At 38.1% G+C, this 19392-nt stretch overlaps 1 protein-coding gene across 1 annotated transcript in view; it reads right to left on the bottom strand.

The window, feature by feature from the left end:
- ttn (titin) overlaps positions 1-19392 on the bottom strand; it is a 331374-nt gene that overhangs the window by 220442 nt on the left and 91540 nt on the right. Inside the window, exons 45-65 of the mRNA XM_062969136.1 lie at positions 12110-12388; positions 10408-10971; positions 9685-9966; positions 9302-9580; positions 7801-8079; positions 7426-7704; positions 7015-7302; positions 6622-6900; positions 6225-6506; positions 5834-6112; positions 5467-5745; positions 5081-5359; positions 4662-4949; positions 4247-4525; positions 2510-2791; positions 2136-2414; positions 1748-2026; positions 1378-1656; positions 980-1267; positions 486-764; positions 1-282 (exon numbers count right to left, since the gene is read on the bottom strand). Of these exons, the coding sequence (XP_062825206.1) occupies positions 1-282; positions 486-764; positions 980-1267; positions 1378-1656; positions 1748-2026; positions 2136-2414; positions 2510-2791; positions 4247-4525; positions 4662-4949; positions 5081-5359; positions 5467-5745; positions 5834-6112; positions 6225-6506; positions 6622-6900; positions 7015-7302; positions 7426-7704; positions 7801-8079; positions 9302-9580; positions 9685-9966; positions 10408-10971; positions 12110-12388 (6183 nt within the window). The remainder of the gene's footprint in view (positions 283-485; positions 765-979; positions 1268-1377; positions 1657-1747; positions 2027-2135; positions 2415-2509; positions 2792-4246; positions 4526-4661; positions 4950-5080; positions 5360-5466; positions 5746-5833; positions 6113-6224; positions 6507-6621; positions 6901-7014; positions 7303-7425; positions 7705-7800; positions 8080-9301; positions 9581-9684; positions 9967-10407; positions 10972-12109; positions 12389-19392) is intronic.

The raw sequence follows: 19392 nt of genomic DNA on the forward strand, positions 1-19392 counted from the left end.
CTTTTACTAGAAATTTGGTACTGCAGCTTGCCCTCCCAGCAGGATTTTGTGCTTCACATATGTAATCTCCACTGTCTTCAGCACCAAGATGTCTCATTTCAATTACTGCCAAAGAGTCTGTGAATGACATCTGGAATTTTTCGCTAGCATGGAGTTCTGTATCATTTCTGTACCATACCACTTTGATTTCAGGAGAACCACTGATTTTACACTCAAGCCGGGTGGAGTCACCCTGTTTCACAGTTTTGGATGCTTCCAGCTTCTTGACAAACTTTGGAGGTTCTACAAAATGAAAGAAAGAATGAATGCACACTAAATAAAATGAAAAAAGATCATTGTCCAATTTTGTAAAGAATAAGAGAAATCTAAAGGCGATTAAACGGTGTCAAGACTGTCTAAATTTAACAGCATACAAAATGAAGATACATTTGCAAAAGAGAAAGCGGAAGACAAAGAAAAGAGCAACACAAAACGAATGAGCACACCTGTTATGTTCAGCGTTGTTGAACAAGAATCACTGCCAACGTCATTGGAAACATGACAAGTATAGTGACCACTTTTTAATATATCCACTGAATAAAGATTTAAGAAGCCCGTCGACCCTTCAATCCCAAATAAACAGTTAGGTCCAGGCACAAGTTCTAAATCTTCTTTAAACCACTTTATTTTAAAAGGTGGTGTTCCCTTTAAAACAGCCTTAAATTCCACTGATGAATCAGGTACAGCTTGTTGGCTTTCTGGTTTGACCAGGAAGCTTGGTGGTTCTAAAGATTTTAAGAAAGAAAATGATTAAATGTTAGAGAAGAAAATATTGTCTGGCAGGGCATAATACGCATTGAAGAGAAGTAAACATGTTGGAAAGACTTTAAGAAAATTATAGTTGCATCCAAATAGTTCTTTTCCAAGATATTAAAATAGTGCTGAAGTTAATAAGATGCATATTATATATAGTAAAGAGTAAGAAGACGGAAATGCAAACCTTTCACTGTTAAGACGGCGCTACATGAGTCACTTCCTGCAACATTAGTCACGCTGCAAGTATAATTGGCAGAATCTGTCAATTCTAAGTTGCTGACTTCTAGCGATACTGTGTTTTCGTGACACAAGCTTCTGTATTTAGCACTGTCGGGCATCTCTTTTCCATCTTTAAACCATTTTGCAGTAATCGGGAGTGAGCCAGAAACTTTACACTCCATATGAATGGACGATCCCAGAATTTTATCCATTTTGGGTAATTTTTTGGTAAATGAAGGAGGGATTGATTGACCTGCCCAGAAGGGAGGAAAAAGGCAAGTAGTATCAGATTCCTTGCTTTCCGTTGCCTTTATGGAGCTATACAGATAACTAACATGTCTAGAAAAAAAATGAAATACAAACCTAATACTGTCAAGACAGCTTCACAGGTGCTGCTTCCAAACTCATTCTCCACTTTAAAAGTGTAAGCACCGCTGTCTTCTTTCATGACTGATTCAAATCTGAAACGGGCCACATTATTATCAAAACTCATGGTGTAATATCTACTGGGCATGAATTGTTTGCCATCTTTGAACCATTTGACTTGAAGCTCTGGTGTTCCAGCCACAGTGCATTCAAGAGTTACGGGGTCTCTTTCCGTCACTTTAACCGATTTGGCCTTTTCTATGATCTGAGCAGGCTCTGCAGTAAGAATTTAAAGACATGTATTGAAGTCTTTCTCTGGCCCATAAACAAAAGACAGAGAATCTGAAAGAAATGAAAACTCACAAACCTTGTACTAAGAGTAAAGCAAAACACTTTTCAACTCCTGACTCATTCTTTGCCTGACATGTATATCTCCCACTGTGACTAAGGTCCACATGATCGATCTTCAGTCTTGCTACATTATTCTCAAATGAAAGGTGAAAATTCTCATCATCCTCAATTATTCTTTCGTCTTTTATCCAAGACACGGTCAAGGGCTGAGAACCAGTCACTGTACACTGAAAGACCGCTGAACTTTTCAAAACTGCATGGATGTTTTCAATCTTCTTGAGGAAGGATGGGGGCTCTGTATTTGTTTGTTTGTTAAAAAAATTAAAAGCCAGAATGAGGTCAGGGTAAGGTCTGATAGTGGAGAAAATATTCCCCCCACCCTTTACTGTGATGGCTGAACTAACCTTTCAGACTGACTCTTGTGCTACATGAACAACTGCCTCCCTCATTTGATATAACACACTGGTATTCACCAGCATCTTGAAAATCGCAGTTCATTATCTGAAGAGCAAATACAGATTCCCTAGTCGTCATGGTGTATTTTTTGCTGCTTCGAATCTCGCTGTTGTTTTTCAACCAGGTTACTTCAAACGGAGGAGTCCCTGCAACTTCACATTCCAGCACAGCATCGTATGTTTTAACTACTTCCACAGGTTTCAGCTCTCTTACAAATGTGGGAGGTTCTAGATGAGAAGAAAGCAAAGCCACCTTAAGGACCAAAGAGGAGAAAGGCAGCTATGTGGCTGAGTAATCAGCAAAAGGAACCATTACAACTAACCTTTCACTTTCAGTTCAATGCTGCAGCTCTCACTGCCTGCGTCATTGTGAGCTTCACAGACATAAGTTCCACTATCCTCAATTTTGGCATTGGAGACTTTAAAAGTGGCAACGTTGTCTACAAATGAGACTCCGTACTTGGCATGGTCCAACACTTCATTCCCATCCAGGTACCAAGTAACGCGGATTTCAGGTGTGCCAGCTACCTGGCATTCAAATGTGGTAGCCTGTCCTTTCCTCAGCACTATCGCTGGGCTAGGCTTCTGAACAAACCTGGGAGGTTCTGAAAGTGGAATGAGGGGGAAGGAATCACACAACATTATTATTCTTTTTAAAAAAGAATCGGTATTTTTAAAAAAACTGAGAGTAAAAGTTCAATCCTATGAACACACTGACTTGGGAGCAGTCCACAAGCCTAGTGAAAGTTACTTTCAAGTAGGGCTATGAAGGGCCGCACTGTATGATTTGCATTGGGCCTAAAATCAAATTCAGATTTAAATGACCCAATCCAATCCAACTTGATCCAAATCCTGAATCAAAATTTCAGGATTTAAATTTCAACCTCTTAATGGTTTAAATTGAGGAACGAAAAGGGCTGGAAGCTTTCTAATTTTTCACACAACTGCATGAAATTTAGGAACACTGGAGTCTCTCCAGAGTTGATAGCCATAGTCAAACTATCAACAGATTGTTCCAGGGTTTTGGGGATAGCCAACATTTAAATTTTATTTTTAAAATAAAAATTTAAATTTTATTTTTCGGGTGAGAAGGGTGGGATAGAAATTATGGAAATAAATAAATAAATAAATATTTGTTTATAAGGGTACATAGTCACTTGAGTGTCAATCATTGTACTCACTTTAATCTTTTCAAACTGTTTTAATTTTTAAAAGTCACACCCCCCTCCATTTAGTACTGCAGGCATTGTACTAGAACCTCTAGAAGTGCTCCCAAATTTTAGAGTTGGAAAGCATGGCTATACAATAAATGCCTGGATAAAAGCAGCAAATGGCGATATAGGAGAAGGTATGTTTTTGATGGCCTACATGTTAGAGGCCATCAGGTTCCATGCAGTGGTTCTTAGTGCCAGAATGCTACACATAGTAGGGGCACAGACAGACACTATTTAATGCCTGGGAACCCCTCTCTTGTGCCTCTTTTGAGCTTTGAAGTATAGCTATAGAATAGATGTAAAGTGAAAGTGTTACTACCAAGAGGCAGTTTGGGTGAGAATGGGTGGACAAGGCAGCAACAATAATCAGTGGAAATCCAGATTAAGATTTGCTATTGCTAACTAAATCAAACAAAACAGTATGAACCTGAGTTAGAAAACTGAATGTATACGCTTAGTGACTTCACACCGTAATTCGAGAATTATGGTTAAAGCTCTCAATGCCCAATGTCCTGCTCCTCCCTTCCATCCTATTGTCACACTATTATGATGTTTTCCTGATACAATAATGTTGGAGATATACTGCCTAGCTTAAAAAAAACACAACAAAATTATCATTCTGGGCCTTTCTAATGTAACCCAAATGGCTTGGGCCACAGCAATTCATTCTGGATATGTATCAAGATAATTTGAATGATCTAATCCCAATTAGATCAAAATCATCTCAATTTGGTTCAGAATTTAGGATCTCTTTATAACAATTTAATGGCCCTGCTTGGAAGTAGACATGCATAGGATTGTTTTAAATAAAAGGCAAGTAACTACACAGGATATAAAGCTGCAGACCTTTTACAAAAAGAGTTGTTTTGCAAGTTGTGGATCCAACGTCATTGCTTATTTGACAGATATAGTTCCCTGAATCAGATGTCTTGGCTGAAAAGAGTTCTAAGAGACTTGAAGTATCATCCTTGTAAACTGAGCGAGATGCTGTTGATATGAGTTCTTTGCTATCTTTGAACCACTTTATTTGTATGGGAGGAGTGCCGCTCACAAGAGCTTTGAACTGGACTCTTGCAGCAGGGACAACATCTTGTGATTGTGGTTTTTCCACAAAGCATGGAGGTTCTACAAAGAGTGAGAAGAAAGTTGAGGGAAAGAAGGGAAATCATTTACATAAGCATAAGAGGAAAGGGGAATTCAGAATTAAAAGTAAATGCCAAACGTGTTGTTTAGAAGTGGGGGAAAAACAACATGGTCAAACCTTTGACAGTTAAATATGCACTGCATTGGTTTCTTCCTGCTTTATTTGTTGCTTCACAAGTATAAGATCCGCTGTCTGCACCTTCGAGCTGGTTGATCTCCAAGAAGGCCGTATTATCATGGAAAGAATACTTGTGTTTGTCACTAGCAGTTATCTCTTTGCCATCTTTGTACCACTGGATACTTATGGGATGTGAACCAGAAACTATGCACTCAAGATGAACAAAAGAGCCTTTAATGCTATCCATTTTCTTCAGTTTTTTGGTGAATTTAGGTGGTATGATGAGATCTATCAAAGACAGACCAGGAAGGAAATATTAGATCAAGCTGCCACTATGCTTATCTTTGCTATGAGAAAGGTAAGAACTATATTTCATTGAAGACTAACCCACCCCTCCAAAAGAGTCATGCAATACAAACCTAATACATTAATGCTAGCTTTACAGCTGCTGCTTCCAACATCATTGGAAACCTCAAATGTGTATTCGCCGCTATCTTTCTTTTCTGTAGACACAATCTTTAACACAGAAACCGTGTCAGTAACACTGATTTTATATTTGTGTCCCAGCGACAACTCCTTTCCATCTCTGAACCATTTGGCAGTGATATCTTTTGTTCCTGAAAATCTACATTGCAAGGTGGCCGGGTCACCTTCCGTGACATCAATTGAAACAGCTTTGTCAGTGATTGTGGCTGGCTCTGTGATAAATACAGGAATACGCATAAGTTGTATGACCAACACTGCAATATCGACTTGACTAAAATAATCTTTCTATATAACTGAGATAGAAGGAGGCTAAACAAACCTTTTACAGTTAGCAAAGCAGAACATCTTTGGATGCCAGCATCATTTTTAGCCTGGCAAAAGTATTTCCCATCATGTTTCACTTCAATGGCCCTAATCATGAGAGTGGCCACGTTGTTCACAAAAGTCATTTTGGTATTGTCATCTTCAACAATATCGTCATTATCTTTCAGCCAAGAAATCATTATTGGCATAGAGCCTTTAATGGTTGCTTGAAACACAATGGTACCTCCTCTAAGAGAGCTAATGTTCTCAATCCGCTTCACAAATTGTGGGGGCTCTATAGAGAGAACAGATCTCTTGTCAGCATTTGGGGTGAACTGAATGTTCAAACAAAAGACAAGTAAGATTTCCTAAGGAATACTAACCTTTCAGAGACACCTCAGAACTACAAACACAGCTTCCTACGTCATTTGTCACCCTGCACTGGTATTCGCCCGCATCGGAAGAATCAAACTTGAAAACTTGGAGGCTAATCAAGGTATCCTCAATGCTTATTCTGTGTTTTTTACTGCTCCTCACTGGTTTGTTGTCTTTTAACCAATACACTTCAAACGGAGGGGTGCCCAACACCCCACATTCCAGTATAACATCTGAATCTTTTAATACTTCCCTTGGTTCAAACTCCTTGACAAAATAAGGTGATTCTAGAGCACAAGACAAGAAAAAAGAGTGGGGGATAAATAATTATTCTGGGAACCTTTTAAAGGCACAACAGAGTTGCCAAGAAAGCTGAGCCAGCAGATGTCATCCACACACCTTTTACTGTTACAACACTGTGACAGGTATCTTTCCCAGCATCATTTTTGGCTTCACACATATATTCACCGCTGTCTTCGACTGAGACTTCTAACAGCCTGAGTACCGCTGTGGATCCCACCAAAGACATCTTGTACTTGTCACTTTCTGTGATTTCCCTGTCATTCTTAAACCAAGAGATTTTGATTTCAGGTGTGCCCACCACTTTACATTCTAACTGGGCATATTCTCCTTTCTTAATTAACTGAGATGGCTCAAGCCTTTCCACGAAATTAGCTGGTTCTGTGGAATTAAGAGACGTTATTTAGAAGAGTTGTAGAAAGAGGTTTCAAAAAACTAAGAGGCAATGTCAGATCTCTATTCAAAGTTTTTGTAAGAAGAGGAGGAAAATGCAAACCTTTCACGAATAAATTTGCACTGCATGCAACTGAACCCGCCACATTGCTGACTTTGCAAGAATAGACGCCTGAATCCGTTGGCTTTACTGCATAGAGTTCCAAGTAACTTGACAAAGCTTCTGTCATGATGTAGCAAGCTCCACCGGTGGTTAGCTTAGCATCACCCTTAAACCACTCCACAGAGAGAGGTGCTGTTCCTTTAAAAGTACTCTTCAGGCGCACTGTTGACCCAGGTACAGTTTCTTGAGACTCAGGTTCTGTTACAAAGCTAGGTGGCTCTATAAATTGTTCGAAAGAAAGAAGTGGAAAGAGTAAGCATTGTACATGCACAGAGTGGGATCAAAATAAGTTAAGAAGATGCACCAAGAAGATAACGCAATAAGACATCAAACCTTTTACAGTCAAAGTACTTCTGCTTTCTTTACTCCCTGCAGAGTTTGTGGCTCTACAGGAATACACCCCTATATCACTGGTGTCCAGGTGTTTGATTTCCAAAGATGCCGAGCCTTCTTCATATCTTAAGGTATATTTGGTGCTGGGCGTGATCTCTTTGTCATGCTTGAACCAAGACACCTTGATTGGATGAGAACCTGACACTTTGCAATCAAGATGGGTGGAACCACCAACTGCACTGTCAACGTTTCGCAGAGGCTTAGTAAAGAATGGAGGAATGGTTCGATCTATTCCAAGGTAGAGCAAAGAAAGAAAACCAGTATATTAAAAAAGGGCATTTTAAGATCTTTTGTTTAAATGATTTTAGGCTCCAAGCTGGAGTGGCATTCTACCAAAAGAAGATTACCAACCTAACACAGTAAGCATGGTGGTGCATGCGCTGCGCCCAACGTCATTCTCAACCTCAAAGGTGATTTCGCCACTATCTTGTAATTCGGCAGCATAGAATTTTAACTGAGCAACATTGTTCTTAAAACTGATCCTGTACTTTTTGTTAGACGTCAAGGGTTTTCCGCCTTTGAACCATTTCGTTTTTAACTCTGGAGTGCCTGCAACAGTATATTCCAAAGTAGCCGGGTCTCCGGCAGTCACCTCAATGAACTCTGCTCTCTCAACAATTGTAGCGGGCTCTATAATAAAATTAAATAGTGGTCATTACAGAGCAAATGCAAACAGCCTGCCGATATTTTAAGAACTGAGAGATGCTAAAGTGTTCCTACACTGACCTTTAACTGCTAATTCTCCAAAACATGTTTGGCTTCCTGCGTCATTCTCAGCCAGACATGTATATTTACCACAAGAACTAATTTGGACATCTGCGATTTGCAAAGTTGCAATGCCATTTTCAAAGGTCACTTTGACTTTGTTATCTTCTTTAATAATGTCTTTCCCTTTCATCCAAGTGACAGAAAGAGGAGCTGAACCTTTCACAACGGTTTGCAAAGTAACAGTGTCTCCAGCAAGTGTAGTAACACCTTCAATTTTCTTAATAAAAGATGGAGGTTCTGTTTTAAAACAAAACAAGACAAAAATCTTGTGTATCAGTATGGCTTCATGTTATGCTATTTCAAAGATTTTAAACAAAATCTAGAGTCAGCATCAATCTGCATGTTTTATGGGTAAATTCCTTGAGAAGAAATTTGCAAAAAAGAATACAGTTTCAACCTGGGTACATAGGGAACATTTTCTGTTATGTATGATAGCAGATTAATCCATATAAATGATGGTGTTAAAGAGTCACTGAATACAAAAGAGAACAGGATATGGGAGCAGGAAGTCAGAAATCTGTAGCTTTTGGATTATTTTTCCTGCTGGGATTCCTCTGAGGAAGAGTCAAGTATATGGCTGGGCTGACAATTCATACAATGGATTGCAAGAAGTAGCACTAAGTTGGTGAAGGAAGTGTTTAGACTGTTAACATAAATTGTTCCACCTAATCTGAATGTATCTGGCTTTTACCAAACAACACTGTAAACCAGTGCAGGCAACCTGGTGCTCTTGTAGTACCTAAAAATTTGGCCAAGCCTGCTGTGGCTTACGCAACTGTAAGGTACCAGGTTACCCACTTTAACTGTACATAAATATGATATTAAAATATTCACAAATATTATGTTATCATGAGAATGGGTATCTCAACACACTGAAAAGCCCGGTTGAGAAAATGGCTAAGCGCTGTAAGATTTTTCACATTTTAAGACTTTTTAATAAAAAAATTCACACCAAAAATGGAAAAATGAAAAATTATACAGTGCTTCTATAAAAACAGTGCTTCTGTAAAAAACAGCAACACTTTTTATAGAAACAGTCTTTACACAAAGAAGTCTTGTAATGCAAAAAATCATTGTGGATTCTAAAAAATTTTTTGGAATTTGCATCTCTCCCTAGATGTGAGCTTAAGTATTTATCATTGGGAACTGAAAAAAGAAAAGATGCATTTGTGATGCAAATAAGAAACTGGTCCAGTTGGCATTTGTATTACAAACCATGACATTAGTTGCAAAAGCATCAATCTCAATTATGCAAAATTCTCGTATCTGCAGGTTAACTTGAATGAAATGCAGTCTTTGCCTTTATTCCAGAAAAACAATGGCAGAGGACAATGGCTACAAAACACACACAAGTAATCAGGTAATGAGCCATTAACCACTTGTTTACTAGAAAAAAGGACTCTTTTGCTTTTGCGCTATGTTAAAAAAAATGCCTGTGTTCATTTGTCTGTTCACTAACCTTTCAGTATGTATGTTGCACTGCAAATGCACTTTCCAACTTCATTTGCTATGGAGCATTCATATTCACCAGCATCTGCACTATTGAATGAAGAAATTTCCAAAGAGATAATAGACTTTTGGGCAGTCAACCTGTATTTTTTACTACTGCGAATTTGCTTCTTGTCTTTAAACCAAGTGATTTCAAAAGGTCCGGTACCAGAAACTTCACACTGAAGCGTGGCATTTGTTCCTCTCACTATTTCAGCTGGCTCAAGAGTTTTGATAAAAGTAGGAGGCTCTATAAAATTACCAAAGCATTAATGAAGAATTAGTGACTGATAAGAGGCATGTAGAAGAACACAGTGGCTCTAAAAGAAATTGTTTGTGAGTTTAAGAACAAACCTTTGACAACAATCTCAGTGCTGCAACTGTCGCTGCCAGCATCATTGACCACTTCACAAGAGTAACTTCCACTATCTTCCACTTTCACATTGGAAACATCTAACACAGCCACATTGTTGGCAAAAGACATCCTGTGTGTATCACTCTCTCTAATTTCTTTATTGTTTTTGAACCATGTCACCTGAATCTCAGGAGACCCTTTGACTTTGCATTGAAGATGTGCCGACTCTCCTGGAGTCAACAAATAAGAGGGATCCACTTTCTTCAGGAATGATGGTGGTTCTAGAAGAAGAGTTTAGAAAGAAAGAATCCTGAAATAACACCGTAGAAGATGGATTTCAAGACAAAATATGTAGAAATACGCAGCCATTCGTTGGCCTAAACTCCAACTCCTGCTATTGTTCTGAACTCTACTTTTAAAAACCAAAATTCCACTAAAGAATTTCCTAAGAGGAAAATAAGTAAGAAAAGAAGGCAGGTTCTATTCAGTAAGAAGAGAGCATGGAAACATAAGTCAGACAATAAGCTTTAGTAAAGACATGGAGACAACTGCAAAAAAAGAGAGGATATTTTTGACACAGAAACGACATACTGAACTTGGAGAAATTCTGAAAATAAACTTTTTTCCCTTTTTACCGCCCACTTATTTGGAATTAGTAATTACAGTAATTGCTGCACATAAGAGAGCGCAAATAGTACTATGACGGCCAACCATTTTCTTACCTCTGATTGTTACGGTCGTGGAAGAAGAGCTACTTCCTGCCTCATTTGTTGCTGTGCATGTATATGTTCCGGAATCTTTAAGTTTGCCCAGTGGGATCTCAAGAGATGCTATTTTGTCTTCAAAGTAAATTTTGTAATCTTTGCCAGGAGGTATTCTGTTCCCATCTTTACTCCAGGACACTGTTACTTTCCGGTCTTCATCCACTTGACATTCAAGATGGATTTTTTTATTGACGGCAGACTGCAGGGACTGCAGTTCCTTAACGAAATGGGGTTTATCAATAATGGCTAGTTCTGATTGGCAGATGTCGGCTCCAAACTTGTTTGAGGCTTTGCAAGTATATGTCCCCCTATCATTTATTGTAAGACGCACAATTTCTAAACTGTGCTTATTATCAGAAGCGGTAATCTTGTAGTGCTCAGTGGAGGAAATAGCAGTGCCGTCTTTCTGCCACACTGTGTCTATCACTGGAGTGCCTGACACTGAACAGAGGAACCTGGCATTCTTACCCACAAAGGTAGTAATAGATTCAGGTCTGGTTAGAAAGGTTGGAGGAAACGCTTCTGCAAAAAAAAGGGGTAAAGTTGACATCGACCTAATTAACTTTTTTTTGCAATCAGCACCAAAGGAAGGAAACAGATGCTGTCTCTCAAGTTACCCATTAAATTGACTAAAAATTGCAACATAAAGATTCCCAAGAGTCAATATACTCATTATAACTATCAACATTAATGTTGCTTAACATAATGTAAAAACTTTAAAAGACGGAGATTTAAAAACCAAAATTTCATCTAACAAGAGCGATTTCATTGCAAAATTCAGCTGTCACGTCATTACTTCATGAGCATTTCATGAATTAACTAGCAACAGAGATTCAAAGAGATGAATTCAACTTACAATTACAAAATAAAGTAACCCTTCAATCATATTGTTATAAAATATTAAGATAAATCTTTTTAAAAAGAGAAATACATAGAAAGTATAATATGTTCTAAACTTATTTGAAGAAGGTCCTTTAAACATTTCATTCAAGATGGCTCTGCCAGCCAACAATGCTCATCAATCTTGCAATATCTAGGTAGTAGATCAAATCAAGCATCTCCATTCAAATCAATGGTCATATGAATGATTTAAAATTATAATTTCACCAAGAGATAAGAAATATTTAAGAATGCTTTCAAGAGAATATGATGGAAAGAAAATTATTCTTGGCAGGAGTCACTTATTTGTATCTTCCCCATACCCCATTTCCTGTTGACATTTCCCTGGCCCTTGAGGAGCATTTGTAGAACATGAATAAAGGTTTTGTGTTTGTATTTTCACCAAATGGTGAACGTCAACAGTGGTGTAGATCAGTCCTATAATATGCATAGTTTCTTTTCAGCTAAACGAGTTAGGGGAAAAAAGCTTCATGAATAATAGTAAATAGTTTATTTGGTCAGATTCTATCTATTACTCTTCTAGCCACTCTTCAAGAGAAATATCATTTTCTCCTCTAGATAGAAATGCTAGAGAAAAATCCCTGGCATTTTCTTCTGTTTCTATTATGAACTAAACCAGAAGTAGCAGTTCTTGGATTGTAGATCAAAAACCATGCATGTAACTCGTCTTGGAATATTTTAGAATATACAAAACTGTGTCAATAAATAAGGCAAACAGGCTAGAGTAGTTAACAAGAAAGAAAGAATGTACTGTACTTACCAGTTACTGTTAGGTTTGCTGTGCTGCTTACACTGCCATACTGATTTGAAGCTTTGCAACTGTATTCACCACAATCGGCTACTTGTGGTCTCGGGATTTGAAGCGTAGATGTATAAGTAGCTGTATATATAGTATACTTGTCACCATCGTAAATTTCCCTCCCAGCTCTATACCACTGAAACCGTACATTTGGTGCCATCTCGATCTCACAGGTAAATTTGGCGAGGTGGTTCACAGCTACTTCCTGGGATTCCAGTCTTCTCCTCAGTATTGGCCCAACTAAATTAAAAAAGCAAGAAGAATTATTTGTAATTAATGCTCTATGTGGACATTAATAATAATAATAATAACAAAAGTGGTGCATATCAGTGTACATTCCAAATCCTTGTTAATAAAGTGACCGACAGAAATGAGATGAGTGATTTCATGAACAATCCAAGGAAAGTGGCTGTAAAGGAAAACGGTGATCAAAAGTGAAAGCAACCTATAAGCAGTGCCTAGGCTCCTACATCATAGTGCCACAATGGAAATCTAGACGTATTCTGATATGACATTTATTACCAAAGACATGCAGACAACATGATATATAGAATTATACCAAGTTGTGGTGAAAGATTGAAAAACAGATTGTGTGCCATTCTGCTAATATGGTGCAGTGGTTTTTCAGACGTGCAGTGCAATCAATGGATATTTACTTGGAAGCAAGTCCCACTATTCTCAGTGGGGATTACTTTCTAGTAAGTATTCTTAGGATTGCATCTATATCATAACAATGAAAAGGAAGAACGAACCATGTTGTTCTGTGGATATGGGGATGAAAGTGCTAAAACATGCATACTTCTTAAAATGTCATTACAAATGATGTTTATAATCATCATTAATGAAAAAAATCATGGAAACTAGCCATGTTATACTACAGAAGAGTGGAAAGTGCAGATCACTGAGAGGAAGGGGAGAATGAGTAATTTGAGAACTATATATCAAGTCTGAATAAGAAAAAGTTGTGTTATTAGTTGGGTGGTGCACTAAGGAAGTCTATATACTTCTTATATCTGTATCTAAAATGATAACAGAGATACAAATATGTATATGTGTTCTATTTAGTTAGAAAACTCGTGAAAATAAGGAAGCAACATCTGATCCCCATAATCCAACCTCTTTTTACAACTGTGAGTTTCGCTGTTGTTGTTGTTTTTCCACCTTCATTCAGAGCCTCACAGATGTATTCTCCTTGATGTACTTCTTTGACTGCTTGGTTGATTATTAGTGTGTATGTGTCATGATCTTGCAAACACTTGAACTCATTTCCTGAAGATACAAGTTTATCCTCAAAATACCAGTTCACAATTTTAACATTGGCTATAACAGCTGTAAGACTTACACTGTTACCTTCCTCAACAATGGTGTCTACAAATGTTTGGTGCACAACAGGGCGCTCCTCACTTACTACCTTGTCTTTATGTCCCTCAGGCTCAACCACATGTATATCTTCCTTATGTTCCTCAAAAAGTTCTTCTTTTCTCTCCCTTACTGTTAGAACATTGGTTGGTTTCTCAACCGGCACAGCAGCTGAAGGAATATCTAGGGTTAGGGAGGTTGTACCCACATCTTTAATTTCCTCCTTTAGTGTCATAATTTTGACTTCTTGAACAGAGACAAACTGGCCCATCTGTATTTCTGATTCAATACTAAGTTTGCTATGCTGTAATTCCTGTGAATCAATATTGATAACTGACTGCTGCTTAAAAGGTGCCTCGGTGACTGTAACAGAATGAATTTCTCTGAAAGGTGAACAAATAATAGACAATCTATGATGTTTTGGCTCCAGTATAGCACTGGGTTCCTCCGACATCAGAATGTGTTTTTCTTCATAAACAATAGGATGAAGCACAGCCTGCAACTCACTTTTGAAGTCTGTGGAATGACAGTATACCCCTTCAAGGGGAAAAGTGATTTCTGCTGTATTGTAACTTTCCATAGTAATAAGACAGGAGCCAGTTACATGTTTAGGTTCTTTGATCACTGAGGCATTTTTTAACTGGACACTTTGTATATTATCCAGTAAATCGAATGAAAATAAGTGTTGTTCACTCATCACAGGTACTTTTAAGACATTTTTGATCTGAGCCATCTTATCTGAACTGCAGCATACTGGAGCTTCATCTATGAGATGGTTTTCCTTGGTAAAGGTTTTGTTTTCCTCTGTTTCAGCCACATCCTTAATCGCACATGGTTGAGTCTGTACATTTACACTTTCTGTTTCTGGTCTTGTGAGTTGGTTGAGGTGTTCTTCCTCAAATGGCTGTTTTTCTTCCAGTAACAGTGGAAGCCTGACTGACTGTCCTTCTTGGATACATGCTGCAAAGTCTTGTTCTGTGTCTTCTAACAAACTTGAAGTTTCTATAGGAACACAACTTTCTTCAATGCTAGTGGATTCTGAAGGCAGTCTGGGTTCAGACATCACCTCACAGTTCATAGACAGAATGTCCTTAAATGGTTCAATGTGCCCAGCATCCAAGGCTTTCTTTTCCATCACAGTTGGTACCTGCATAACTGTTTGAAAATCTTCCTTCCTCAAGGTTACTTTCTGCTCTTTGCCTACTTCAGGAAGGACATGCTCTTTGGGCAGCAGCATTTCCTCAGCGACTGTCATCAAGCACTTATGGAGTTGAGCCTCGGTAGTAACCAAGGGCTCTTCCCATGAAATGCCACTCTGAACGTTTCCCAGTGATTCTGCTGCTATCTGAGTCTTTTCCTCCGAAGTCACTACACGTTTAAACATGTGCTCTTCTTTCTGCAGAGCAATTTGGCATTCAGGCTTTTGCAAAGATAAAACACCCTCCTTGGGCAATACTTGTTCAGTTTGGCTCACCTGGAGGTGCAGGACAGAGGTGGGCTCTTTAACAGACTGAATGTTAACTGAGTTCTGCAGAGAGTGAAACTGCTTAGCATCTTCACAAAACGTGGAAAGCTGTTCTTCTGTTAATAAGCAGTGCAACAAATCTGGGCTTTTTCTAGACTCTGCTTCATCTTCTACTGGTACTCCAGGACAGAAAGGCTCTTCTCTAGGAAAAGTGGCTTGTTCAATTACAATGGGCAAATGCAGTGGCTTTCCAACTTCTCTGTGGACTTCTGCTATTACTGTGCTGTCTAATTCAGGAATCTCCTCTGCGTGTTCATTGGAGAGCTGCTGCTTTTCTTCTGCAACCAGGGCTGTTTTGATAAGCCTGTCTTGTTTCAAGGATCCCATTTCTTGTTCTGCAATAGATGTGTCAAGTACAGATTCTTTGGGGAATGTTTGTTTGGAAGCAATCATGGGCACATACAGTAGCCTTGATGATTCTTGGATTAAGCTAACTTCTTCAGGTCTGTCAGCATAACCAAGTTCCATAGTATGAGCTTCACTTATCTTCTGCTGTTCTGCTGCAATCACAGACTGTAAAAAACTGCCCTCTTCTTGCACTAGTAGGCCCTTCTCCCAGTTATTCCCTTGGACTGTCAAAAAGTCTTCCTTGGACAATTCTTGGGTGTCCTCAGACCTAGGAACGCACACTGCTTGCTTGGGCTCACTGGTCACTGTCACTTCCTCAGATTGTGGAATGGCAAACACTTGAGATTCACCCGTGCTTACCACATGTTTCTCCTCAGCAGTAACAGAGACAAATTGTGCCTTTTCTTCTTTAGCAGACTTCAACTCAATCATTTCCGCCTGCTTGATCTGCAGCCCATTTTCTTTGTCTCCTTGGCTTATTTCTTCCACAACCGGTAAACAGATATCAGAAACTTGGTGGAACTGAGAGCCAGCCAATTCAGTTATAGGTGGGCTTTGAATAGGCTCCGAGTGTTGTTCTAAGAAACCAGGCTGTTCCTTCACCTCACTTGCTGTAAATGCTGCAAGCGCCACCTTTTTAGTGGCCTGAGAAGAGATGCCTACAACTTCTTCAGCTTCATGGGACTCAAGCAAAGCTGTTTGTTGAGTGAGAAGGGCTTCCTGCTGTATAGTGGCTGTTGAGTAAGAAGCCATATGTAGATCATCTACCTCTTCACGATGGAGCAAATGTTTGTCTTCTGTTCCAATTGTATACATTCCTTGCAACCCAGTTTGTCTCTCATCACCGGGTAATTTAACTGCATATAATCGTGATTCAGTTGCCTGCTCACTTGTAGTCTCTTTATACAACTTGCTGAGCTTTTTATGTGATGATTTCTGTTCTTTAGATGGAAAGGCAGAAGAGATATCTAGGAGAACAACAAGTTCTGCACTACTAGTTGCTTCACCTAAGGTATTTATTCCTCTACATAAATATAAACCACCATCATCTCTCTGACAATTATTCACCATCAGTAAACCAGAACCATCTGGATTATGAATGATGGTATAATGTGTACTTGAAAAAATCTGGCTATTTTCCTTAAACCAGTGAATCTCAGCAGCCGGCTCTCCAGTTACTTGGTACTCAAATACAGCTGAAGCACCTTCCACACACTGTGCAGGACTTAACTTCTTAACAAAATGTGGAGGTTGGGGAATTTGGGTGACTAATTCTGCCTCTAGCTCCTTGTTCTCTCCTTCTGGATTCACCTTCAGATAAGCACTACATGTAGTCTCACCATGGATATTACTGGCAATACAAGTATATTCGCCCTCATGATTAAATTTTGTAGATAGAATAATAAGGCTATAATTTTCATCATCATATACAAACTTATAGTCTGTAGAGGAAATAAGTTTAATGCCATTGAAAAACCACTCTATCTGAGGCTTTGGATTCCCAGTAACACTCACAGAGAGTGTAGCTATATCTCCCAAACGTATTTCAACATTTGACACATGCTTGAGGAAGGTTGGAACATTACTCTTCTCCTTTGGAACCTCTAAACTGCTGGAATAAACTGAATTTCCAGACATGAGTTCAAGTGTTTTATCTCTAGCAGATAATTGTAGACCGCTGCTGTAATTCTCGGTTCTTTCTTCAGACACAATAATAGAGCTAGACATCTCTGTATGGGGAAAAAATTATTTATATTTTACTAAAATGTTTCCTTGACAAATTGTATTTAATCACTACCAGATAACATTAATCAATGAACATGTTATGGCAATGCTTTGAAATATTGCTAATAGGGCCAATTCTTCAAAGTAGTGAAACTATTCATGAGTTTACAATACATGTTTGTAATCTCATTATACCAAATCATTCTAATTTAAAACAATACATATATATTAGATAATATTTCTGTAAAAAAATGATAGCAACATGTGGACAAGTCTTTTCTGCATTTATCTATGGGATTTTTATGTGTGTATGTGATTATTTATATATTGACAGAGCTAGTTTTTCAATTTTTCCATGAATACCAGAAATGAAAAATAACAGATCTCGACAAATATATATGATTTTTTCTTGATAAATTAAAAAAATATGAAGGCAGAGCATAAGTGAATTGATTTATTTGATTTCATACCCAATCTGGTTGCCTGTGTTTTTGTTAGATCTAAAAAAATGGAGGGTCTCCAGCCATTTGTTGGTGATTTCAATACACACATGAAACACACACACACACACACAAAGGCTTCATACAGAGTAACCATGAAGAAAGTTGTACTTGTGGGATGCTGGTTCATTCACTACTCTCCCACTAGCCTTCCATGTTTTCTAAAAATATGCTACAAAAGAATGGGGGTCCTTCCTAAACAGGAAATGACATGGGAAGAAAAAGGGAAAAGGAGGACATCAATAAAAAAGCACATTATTCACCATCATCATGTCTTCACCTAATGGGAAAGAACCCATTCATTTGTGGAAGAGCAAGTTTGGATTCAACCCAAAATCTGAGATAAAGATCATTAGAAAAATAATTATTCAATAACATATCATAATGATATGCTGTTTGAACAGTATATAATTCAAATTGCTTTATTTTGGTACTCTTATATGTTTTGTATGACAAAAACACCCGCAATAATTAATTTTGTGGACAATATGCTCTCCCTGATATTTGAAATCTGAAAAGTTTTTATTACTATTTATTTCAAATGTGGACTGTATGGAGCTACTTTACTTTTGAAGAGGAACATACCCTGAGATAGTTTTAGAGTGACATGTGATGAAATATATATTTCTGATAAGTGTTCCATTAATGACAGGATTCTTATTCAGTTTAAAAAAGAGTCAAGTCATTTTGACATCAATTAATCAAGTTAGTCTTTGGGCCCATCTACAATCAGTTTCAAACCAATATTGAAGAAAGTGGTTTTGCTGTACAGATGATCACATAGGTAATCCTAGGATCAGTTTGAGGCCCAGATGGTGATCACACAAACTATAGAGCACTAATACATATTGTATACTTTTGTGGGAGTTTGTTGTATCCCTAAACTGTGCCTTTAATTAATTTAAATTCCATTTTGTTACCTCTCTATGAATCTAGGAATCTCTAGGTCTCCAGCACAGGTTAATGGGCAATCTCTGGTGGATGTTAACCATAGAATTACCCTGGAGATCCTAGCGATTCCTAGAGAGAATATTTCAATCAAATCAACAATAGTCAAATCTTCCAATGTGGAAGGCCAATTATATACATTCAGAAGCTGAAAGTGCTCTCTCAGATTCAGATCTCAGGAAACTCCAGGGGTCAGATAAATATTGGCTGAGGATGTGAAATCATTTTGAAATGAGAACAATATACAGTATGTGCAAGAAACATGGTCAATGTTAACTCATTATACCACATTTAGAAATGAAAAAGAAAGACGTAGTATTCTATTTTATACTTTTATTAAAACAATATATACACAAACATTTTAAATGTGACAATGAATATGAACAAGTAAAGATTTTTAGACCCTCTCTTTGAAAAGGACTCCTGAACTATGAAAAAAGACACATGAATTGACATGGAAAAGTGTATAGCTTAAATGCTTTGGAGGATATATGTCCAGCTACCCATCTTTGTTTCCGCCAGGAATATCTGGTGACACACACTGGGTGAAATGCAGAAAGTAAAAGACACTCTGTTGTGCTATTTGTTCATAGAATCACAGAGTTGGAAGAGACTATGAGGGCCACCCAGTCTAACCCACTCCAACAAACAACAGAGAATGGAGAGCAGAAACTATTCTATGTTTTCAGTAACTGTCTTAGGCCCCATCTACACTGCTATATAATCCAGATTATCAAAACAGATAGTCCACATTAACTGCTTTGAAATGGATTATATGAATCTACACTGCCATATAATTCAGTTTAAAGCAGATAATCTGGATTTTATATGGCAGTGTA

Source organism: Anolis carolinensis, chromosome 1, assembly GCF_035594765.1.
Source record: "Anolis carolinensis isolate JA03-04 chromosome 1, rAnoCar3.1.pri, whole genome shotgun sequence".
Taxonomy (NCBI): Eukaryota; Metazoa; Chordata; class Lepidosauria; order Squamata; family Dactyloidae; genus Anolis; species Anolis carolinensis.